Source organism: Pyxicephalus adspersus, chromosome 1 (assembly GCF_032062135.1).
Source record: "Pyxicephalus adspersus chromosome 1, UCB_Pads_2.0, whole genome shotgun sequence".
NCBI lineage: Eukaryota > Metazoa > Chordata > Amphibia > Anura > Pyxicephalidae > Pyxicephalus > Pyxicephalus adspersus.
Window position 1 is genome coordinate 37,422,149 of NC_092858.1, and position 10,556 is coordinate 37,432,704.

Sequence of the window (10,556 nt, forward strand, 5' to 3'; positions counted from 1 at the left end):
AGAACACATTCTACATTTGTAAATGCCATGTTATGTGCCCTCATTATTTCTTTACTGGGATCTGCAACAGTAATTTTTACAGTACACGTATAGACCAAATGTTTGGAAGTTTCGTTCCCTATGTTGCGCTCTCCTCAAAGTGAAAATTCCTCTCCTAAACATTGAAATATGAAACAAATCTTTTGTTTCGAAGAAAATGTTAAAATATAGGAAATTTCCTATATTTTCTGTGTAGATATGGTCACCAGGACAACACACATTACCTGTATTTGTGTGGTGTGGTGCCAATTATTCTAAACTGACACACCAACACTCATTGGCGATGGATGTGGGGTAACGAACAAGACTCGTCATCACACTAATGTTCTGATTATTGCCATGCTTTGTGCACCTTCATTAGTGTATTAAACGTCCCAGCCAAACGAACGCCTGCCTTGATGAAACGTACAGCATAATGCACATTAACTCCCGTCAGTTGTGTGAATGGGTCTTTAAAGCACTAGTATTGCTTGGTAAATATTTATTGTGCATGATCTGATGCCAGGTTTGTGTTAAGGTTGAATCATTGGCACCCTGCATCAGAGACCAAGTCATTATTTGTCAATGGAAGGAAGATTTATTGTTAGAAGGGATTGCATTATGTATGGGGGCAGCTGGGAATCCATAGCCAAGGGTAGCAGGCTATTGTCTAACAGTGATTTTATTGCTGCAGGATGAAAACTTTGTTGTTTTTTTATTGTCTGTGCCTAGTTGGGGAGATTTATCTTTACAAAAAGTCAGAGAAATCTCCCCTTAGAGCTGTGTCACACTGGTGATCCTTGTGGTGCCACTAAAATTTGCAGAAAAAACACTTGTGTGGTTCCCTTGCTGCCAAGAATACTGAAGAAAATAAATGATGAGCCAATATTTGATTTTTCTGACCTCCAGCCAGTGAGGAAGTGACAATTGCAGGCAGGTAAGTATTTCTCAGCCTTGTTTAGGCCTCTATAATGATCCGGTCACTGTTCTGTTCTGGACAAATAAAGAGGATGAACCTAACCATATGGGGCACAGACAGCACTTCACAGAGGTTCTAACCATGAATATAAAACAAAATTTAGGCTTTGTACACTCTTTAGTAATCCTATTATACTGGAACTCTGTTTACCTTCAGTATTATTTGCCATTAATTTTTCCAACCAACACAGGAACCGAGCTCCGCTCACCGTGATGTTCATCCCCAGTCTGTTACTGATTATAGGGCCCAATTCTGAAGTTTAAGCGTAGGCGGTATCCATGGCAACCAATCAGCTCCAACCTGCTGCCATTATTCTTGGCCAGATTAAATGAGGAAATTAGGAAGAGGCTATTTATTTCCAGTTTCCACTCACTTCTCTCTTTGGTAATCCAGTCTGCTTATTGTTCAATCTGGAATCCTCTATATAGGACTCATTGGACAGCTTGCAACATGGGCATTACACCATTCTATTTACATGACTGCACCTAACATTACATTTACCAGCCCTCGTGTGCCCAAGTGATGGAGTACATTCTGTATCAGATGTATCTCTGAGGCCTTTGTACTAAATAATTGTATACACTACTCTATGTAAGAGACATTAGGTTTGGTAATAATCATGACATTAGGTGACTAACAATAATTGGCCAAGTTAGAAATGCAGTGCAGTAGTCAGTAGTTTGCAATATTTATCATAGCTTACAGAATACATGGGCTGGGAGTATGTAATGTATAGCACATTGTACACAGTGTATTGTCTAAGTATGCTATGTACAGCACAGCTAAAATGTGTCATTATTAGGGATGAGTGAGCTAGATTTGTAGTTTGATTTCACGATCTACTGAACATTTAAGCGAGAACGACCTATTGATTCACCATGAGGTCGTGTTCTCGCCAAGCGAAAGAGGGAAAAAGCAGGGGGTGGTAACGCCCACTATTTCTGGCGAGAATCGCGTCTGGGAGCGAATCATTTGCTCCCAGGATGCACAGCAAGGCCCACCAGCCCAATTGGGAAAGATCTGAGCAGAGGCATATATACAGGTAATGAGGGGATAGCCACTCCATCTTGTGTTCTGCGTGAAGGATAGATGCAGGGAGTGACGTAAATTGTGACAGGGACAGGTTAGGACCCTTCTGTATATCTATGTATATACAGATATAGCAGTTTTTGATGCTACCTGTTCCTATGTACCAAAGAAGCCAGTTTGCTACTAAAAAAACTTTGTCCTACTCTAAAAAAAATACAGATATTTCAGTCTTTAATACCTCTTGATATTTAGCAAAAAAGCCAGTTTGCTACAGATACATTTCTATCCTACTCCAAAAGAAAATACAGATATTTCAGTGTGTGATACCTCTTGCTATTTAGCAAAAAAGCCAGTTTGCTACAGAAAGATTTCTGTTCTACTCTAAAAAAATATAGATATTTCAGGCTTTGATACCTCTTGCTATTTAACAAAGAAGACCATTTGGTAAAAAAAAATATTCTGTCCTACTATAAAAAAATACAGATATTTCAGTGTTTGATACCACTTATTTTGACACCTCGCTATTGTGCTATAGTGTTTGATACCTCACTATTGAGCAAAGAATACCAGTAGCAGCAGCAGCAAAAGGCTGGGGAAGGAAGGGGCCGCCAATCTGCTTAATGTGAGTCCCAAAGAGGGGTGTGGTGGGAAAGCATGGGCCACCCCAGTCCTTTCTCTCCTCCTCCTTCATTCCTTCTACCGCCAACCCCTCTCTTTTTGACACTCTTGAAAATCCAGCAGTGAAGGACACTGTGGTTAACCGGGCACGCCACTACGGCTTCCTCAAGCACACGCGTTGCTGGGCAGTGCTGAAACTGGTGTCATTGGGGGAGAAAAGTCACATCACCTGTGAACTCTTGTCCGCTTTGCACAGAGAGGTTGAGGCTTGGCAGACGCCCTATCGGCTCACAACCAGCAATGTAGTGTGCAATAAAGGGGCCAACCTTGTGGCCGCGCTGTGCATAGGCTGCATAACATGTGTGCCCTGCTTTGCGCAAGTACTGAACCTGGTGGTGCATAAGTTCCTCTGCACGTACCCAGGACTGCAGGACCTACTGAGACAGGCTCGCCCCATCTGCAGCCATGTACGCCGATCCCCTACTGCCGCCCATGCCCTTAGCAAAATCCAGCGCCAACAGAGGCTGCCACCGCATATACTAATTTGTGACACTGTAACTAGATTGAACTCCACCCTGCACATGCTCCAGCGTCTGTGTGAGCAAAAGCTAGCGATCCACCATTACTTAGTCAGAGAGGTGCATGGAGCCCTTGGTACAGCCACACAACTAACCTATTTTATCAGTGACCACTGGCTGCAGATGGAGACATTGTGCAAGGTACTGGCCCCCTTTGAGGCCACAAACGTTGTGAGTCGGAACCGGTCAGGCTGGAACAATGTCATACCCATCATCTTTCTGCTTGATAATACCGTGTGGCCTGATGGCCCCTATGTGAGGAGTTCCGCACATCACATTCCGCACAGGGAGCTCAGGCGGACACTGCCTCCATCGTATCCTTCTGTAACGGTGGGAACAGCAGTAGTGGCACCAGGCCGCACACATCCAAAAGTCAGGGAGGATTTTCTGGATGCCTGGCGAATCCTGATGTGGCCACCTCAAACAAGTGAAGTGCAGGGGCATACCCATCGAGAATGAATGAAGGCGCATGGTTCATTGTTACATTGGCTCTTTTATGGCTGGTAGTGGTGGTGGTGTTGACGACAGCAGTAATGAGGAGGATGCCTGTCCTGACAGTAGTGACGCCATTAATTTTTGGGTCAACAGGCTAGAATGCTGCCCACAGTTGGCACAGTATGCCATCAAGCTTCTTTCGTGCCCGGCATCCAGTGTTCTGTCCGAAAGAACCTTCAGTGTCGCTTGCACGGAAAAATGATCACGACTATCACCTCCCCTTTTTGAAAATGACTTATCCCCACATCCCCATCCCTCACTTAAAGCTGAACTCCATCCACTTCTCTACGAAGACTAAAAAGTTGGGCCTTTACATACTCTCCAAGTTTTCTGCAGTTACCAACAATAACCTGTTATTGCTATTTTAATCTATTAAGAAAAGTAATAATCCAAACAAATTAAATAATCACAATTTTAATCAGAAGGTAAAAAAAACATTTTCTTTATAGTTTAAAAAAGCACCAATAATGTGGACAGTGCACTATTGTTGTATACACATTCACACACTGAAGGCACAACAATAAACATTGGTCAGTTTTAGGAAAGGGCAAATGTCAGGGACATCAAATATAATTTCATTAAATTGATATTGTCCCCCTAATTTCTGCTATATGCCCAAAGATTTGAAGACCCTGTAGATATGTCCAATGGGGTTTCTCTTTGAAAATACAAGAAGCCAGTTCTTTTCTGACAAATGCTGATCCGACAGAAATATGTCCTTAAAAGCTCAACTAGGGTTTTTGGATGTTCAGATTCAGTGAGCAATGGCACAATTCTTGGTATAGTTTTCTTTACAGAATAATTCCAACCAGCAGGATAAAAACAAAACTGTGTGCTGGTGTGCTGGCTTTACTGCTTTTTGGAACACCAGAAAAGAGAGCGCATCACACTACAGCACTAAAAGGACTAGTCATGTTTGGATTTTTAGTCTTTTTTGTCCTCAATTTCTGCAAGTATCCACTAGAAGTTGCAGATATCGGAACTGTTCTATCACTCACCCTCTTTATTGGAATGAATGGAAAAAAACTGGAGACACAAGAGCAGCCAGTCTTGTTCATGCTTTAAGTAAGGGTGAAAAATCTATTGTTCTATGGTCCAGGACAGCACTGAAGATCTATGTTGGAAGAGGTTTCAGCCATTCCCCTCACTATTCAAAATTAAAAAAAATGTATACATGGCACTGGGTATAAACTACAAAGAGGTTTAAGTTTCATGCCAACCTTACACAGTATTTGTCAAAGTATTATTTTTTTTTATAAATACAAGTTTGTATTCATGAGCTTTAAAATACTGAATACTTTAATTAGATTCTAAGTTGCTTTGACTTGTATCTAAGTTGTTTGATTTGCCACTGGGTTGCCGAAAGAGTTGCTTTGAGTTATTTCTGGGTTGTCAGTAGGTTCTTTTGCTTCTATGTTCACTTGTATGAAGAAGAAAAGAACCTAAGATTCAAACAAACGTTTGTGTACAGAAGTCCTTATTATTATTGCAAAGACAAACAATATGAAAACTTAAATCTTCAGATGAACCTTTTCAGCAGCAATTCATCCCATAAATTGCTTTGTAATTTGCTGAAATCAAAGTTTATTTTAGAGCATATCCAATGATGTGGGGTTTGACAGGGCTGTATTTAAATGGGGCAATTACATGTCTAAGTTTTACATCAGAAAATTTAGTCTTTTCCAGATATTTCCATATTTCCCTTCTTAGCTGGCATCCATCTCCTATGTATTTCCATGTTGGATCCAAAATGGACTGAAAAAAATAGGTCCAAGAGGAAGGATCAGCCTTAACATGTTCAATGAAAAAATACGCTCCTCCCTGTAACAGAACATAGGAATAGTCAGAAAACAATAAGCCATAATTCTTCCTAGGTAAACATCAGATAATGAACCTGGAGGTAAATGTCAAAGGGAGTTTACTATAAAGGTCGGCAAACATAAGTATATAAAAAATGTAATTTGGGTACATAGTGGATCAATGCTATATACACTATTGAGTAGTATACTTAATATTCAAGTACTAATGACTGTATAGCAAAACATAGCACACCAACATACCAGCTTTGTTACTTGACTGAAATACAAACACATAAGGACACAGTAAAAACACACCACATAATCAGTTCTTTGGATCAAAATTTACCAACAAGACCAATCACTTTACTGCTGGTTGAAAGTACATTTTATTTCCTCATCACTATCTCTTTCAAATGAAAAAAAGTACATTATTCTGTTGAACAGTAGATATTACATAAGTTTAAGAATTGCTAGGAGACAGTAGTGAGGGACATTGTGCTGCTGAGCAGTGATTAGTACAGGGACCGTTGACAAACCTGCTTGCTTAGCACAAAGGTCCTATTAGAAATAGTTATTGTAGTTGAAATTAAAAAGTGTAAATGTACCTGGAAAGAAAAATGTTAGGGTCCTATGGGAAGTTCATAAGACGATTATTTGGGATCAGTTTATGAAGCATGGGTCTGGGCAACACAAACTGGTAACACAAAAGAACCCTGGAATTACTCACATGCATACATAACACAATTAGAGTGCTTCTTTGGATCCATTTAGCGAGATGAGATTAAGTGCCAGTCTTTTTGCTAATAACAGAGATGGAGAACGCATTTCACTTGGTAGATTGGAAGTTTATGGCTTTGACCATGTCACATGTAGGCCTGGGACAAAATATGTTGGCTTGGATCAGATCCATTTATTCCAAGCTTTTGGTCTCAATAAGAGCTAACAGCTTGCTTTTAGAGTCTTTTCCCGTTTTCAGTGGGGAACCTAACCACCAGTATTCATGGTGCCAAAACCAAATTCTGCAATATTTGTTTGTTTTGTTTTTAGTATTTATTGGAAACAATTCTAGGAGTTTTTGGACTATAGACACCACTGGTGTGAATATTTATTTTGCTTTTTTTCTGTTTGCTGTTGTAATACATTATATATATAAAAAAAATATGATATGCTATAAAAATAAAACAACAATGGCTGATACCTCAACCACATCTACCTGTGGGACCTTACATTTTGGGTTAGTTTATTTGCTACACTCCTGTTTTCCCTTACTGGTATCACCAAATCACTCACAATAAAGTTTCTACAGTCTTTTTCTGCATTATCAGCCACATTTTGATCTTTCACCACCACTGATCCCCATGTAAGTTCTCACTCTGAGTTTTATGGCAATAAAGCTGTATGATACTGCAGTGACGAGACTGGGTAGAGTGTCTGAGAATGTTATAAATGTGGTCATCAACTCCAATGAGAACTTACACAGGACATGAGGAAAAGTAACATGGTAACAAAACAGGAGCACAATGGAAGACAGATGTCACCCTAAAATAGGATGTTCTTTAACCGAGAATGTTATGGCATTAGGCATTATTGTATTGAAAGCATATACTGTACAGATACACAGATGCAAATATTGTTGTGATGCCAGGGGGGTAACAAAAAAAATATTGTGCAAAGCATGTAGATTGACACTGCTGACCTGATAATAAGAGTTAAATGTCTGTTAAGTGGATCCAAATTAATTGATCTTTGTGATTGAGTTGGAAAAGAACCCAGATCAGAAGTTCTGACTTTTCTGTGGTCAGAGTTTCAAAAAAATATTTTAATATATATTCACAATGATTACGCAGCTGGCATTTCCAACCTTCCTAAGGAACATATTCTCTTCAATATAATTATTCAAGTGTTTGATATTAGGTTTGAAACAACTTGAACCGATGCAGCACTCCAATGCATATAATTTATTTTACTATGCAGTGTTTTAATATGGTGCTGAACATGAACCTTTAAATCTTTATTGAAATAAAGATCTAGAAAAAAGGTTAGCATACCTGAAATATTTTCAAAATATTTACTCGATTTACATGCAAAAACAACATTCCAGGGACATGGGATCCTCATTTACCCAGGTAAGCATTTATTTTGTGCCCCCACAGAGTTGGTTTTGCATGGAATTCCTGTAAGTGCTTAACAGGGATCTGCCATGTTGGCTTTCTTCCATAGTAAACGTTATATGGTATCAATGTTGGGCAAGCATTTTTAGTTAATCTAGGAAGGGTTAGGATTATCTATAATGCTCACTTATATTTGGCATCTGAACCATCCTGTAATGGTAATGCCACAGTAGTCAGGATGCCAAGAAGACCCTGTATGATATTGGCAATTGGGGGGTCAGCCTGGGACAGTTTGTTAGCATTAAGCTTTAAGAGTTAAATTCTCTTAATGATTTCTCTTGTTTATCCAAACACATCCACATTGTGATTGGTCACATGCCACAATTATAGCACCATTTAATTGGCTATCAGACATCCGAAACACACTTACAGGTCTCAGCACCCGATGAACTTCAGCCAGGATCCCTTCAACATTTGGAACAGAGCAGAGGACCAGAGTGCAGATCACCACGTCCATGGATCCACTGGGTATCTGGGCCATGTTCTCTCCCGGGGCCTCCACAAAGGCCTCGAACTGAACATGCTCATTCTCCGCCAGGCTGGTGCTCAGAAACTTCTTGAAGTTAGGGTTAGGGTCTACACAGGTGACTTTACATCCTTCGGGATAGAATTGGAAGTTTGCTCCAGTGCCACAACCAAGCTCCAGCACTCTGAGTTCCCCAGAGGGGCCCTTGAAGTCATTCAGTTTGCTGAAGAGCTGCTTCTTATGCTCTCTCATGTATTTGTTATAGCTCTTAGTCACTCTCTGCAGCAAGTATGGCAGTCCTTTCTTGGCTATGGGATCCCACAGGCCCAGGAAAGCAAGGACATGAATGGGTAGTGCTACAAGAGCAACACATATCTGGAAGAATACAATGTGGACAGCCATTGTTAGTGTGTGCAGACTGTAATAGGCACAGCCTGTATATCAGTTAAGCAGAGGGGGAGGGGTGTTTGTGCAGGGGGTGGGGCTGCTGTCATTGCTGCTGGGTGAGAAAGCAGGGGAGACATTGCTGATCATCACAGCTAAGCTGTAACACTGTAACCTTTATACAGGAGAAGGTGTGCTGTGTACACATCTACAATAATGTCATATGATAATGATATCTGCTTCATAAAAAGAAAAAAAAATAATTTTATCAGAAGCCTGCTATGTAGCTCGGAAGCTTTGGAAATGTTCATTAGCAGGCTGGCGGATTGTTTAGAGATCACAACTTCCTCTCCACATTCTGTGAAAGGAAAAACAATATTTATGTCCAGAGAAGTTTTTCCTGCATGATCAGAAACAATCATATTTGCTTTTATTGAACTGTACATATGGCAGTTCACAAGCTGCATTTGATCTGCTGTAAATCGCACTCCATTGGTCTTGTTAAGGTGCATTTAAATCGCTGGGAAAGTTGGTCAAATGCAACCTTTTCAAATGCGGCTGCATGTGTTTAAATAAAAAATGCATCATTTGACATGGGACGTTCCTTGACGTTATCCTATATTCTTCTTTTGAATCTTGTTTCCTGACTCCCCCTTTACATTTTAAGTCATTAATCAAGAACATTAGTATGACTTCCCTGTCCAATGCCATGTCCCATGGCTGAATGACTGACATGCTGCTGCTTTGCTGACATTAGCAAGAGTTTTATGCTTTCCTAATTATTTTGTCCACCTTAATCCAAACCATTTTAACAAGTGCCGTAATGTACAATAACACATCATAATGGAACACATAAGCAGAAATATACATGCCTCAAAAAAGAAAAAAATTGCAAGCAAACAGGCTTTGTCTTGCATAATATGTATTGGAGTAGATTTACTAAATCAAAATACGCGGGTCAGACAGCTTAAAGTAGCCTACCTCCTTCTTTAACCCATCCCATATGTTTCTGGGTGCAGAGGACCACTAATTCAGAGCTGCAGATACACTATTCCTGCACCAACCGGTCCCTGACAATGTTTTTTATACTGAAATAACCGCTAAAGACTTCTGGGTCCCAAGCATCCACATTAGGGATGAGGGAAAAGGCCTCTGACGGTCTCCCGAAAATTTCCTTGAAGTTTCGATGGGTCCACGAAATTTCAGTGAACCGATTTCGCAAATTCCAATAAAGTCAATGGGCCGACTTTAAACATTAATAGCAAAGCCCCTATACATGTTAGAACCACTAAATTCGCTTGGTATGTGTAGAAAAACAGTGGCAACAAGGGAAAAATACAAAAGTTCCAAACAATCTTGTGGTTTTCTAGAAAATGGCAGGTAAAGTGACAAAATAGGATTTTTGCGTGATGGACAGCATACAGAAGGCAGCATAAACATTAGGACATTGAGAAGAGGTGGCGCTACATGTGAACTCAACCCACTAGCAGCAGTGTCTGCCATCAAAACAGCAGGAGACCGCATTGCTAGCTGGCATCATGACCTGGATGACATGAGGCCCATTGACAGAGCATGGGTTAGCGAGAGCAGTAGCAGTGTGTGGCCTCAGGTCAGCTATCGCCAGGGAGACCGCATTGGTAAGTGTCATGGAGAGCTGGGTGTAGTGCAACGTCAATGCCACCCAGTAGTGTGTAAGCCAATTTGTGTGAATGGAGTACTGACAGGCGGCAGCAGCAGCAGGAGGGAGTGGGCCCTGGGACGGAGTGTGGACCACATTGGTATCTGGCATCTAGAGTCGGGTGTAGTCTTTCGTCAGAAATGTAACTGTACCAAACAGTCTTCTTTGGTAAATAGGAACAGGTATTAACCACCTAAGCGTTACACTGAGGTCTAGATTTCTGTACCAAAAGTGATCCACTGTTTTTCATAAAAATTTTTTTTAAATTGTAGACCTGTAACTTACAGAAATATGTCCGAACAGGGGTTCTAGTAGATAATATGAATATAAAAAATGTTTGA

At 40.5% G+C, this 10,556-nt stretch overlaps 1 protein-coding gene across 1 annotated transcript; it reads right to left on the minus strand.

Annotated features, from left to right (window-relative positions):
• Positions 1–4,115: 4,115 nt before the first annotated feature.
• Positions 4,116–8,607, minus strand: LOC140327435 (thiol S-methyltransferase TMT1A-like). Its single transcript, XM_072406823.1, has 2 exons — positions 8,058–8,607; positions 4,116–5,538 (listed from the first exon to the last, which is right to left on the minus strand). Exons 1-2 carry the CDS (start codon positions 8,553–8,555, stop codon positions 5,302–5,304), a joined length of 735 nt encoding a protein of 244 aa, XP_072262924.1. The 5' UTR covers positions 8,556–8,607; the 3' UTR covers positions 4,116–5,301.
• Positions 8,608–10,556: the final 1,949 nt, after the last annotated feature.

Coding starts and splice junctions, on each gene's coding strand:
- LOC140327435 (XM_072406823.1), bottom strand. CDS start 8,555: ATGGCTGTCCACATTGTATTCTTCCAGATATGTGTTGCTCTTGTAGCA. Junction 5,539..8,057: donor TTCATCGGGTGCTGAGACCT/GTAAGTGTGTTT, acceptor GTTCTGTTACAG/GGAGGAGCGTATTTTTTCAT.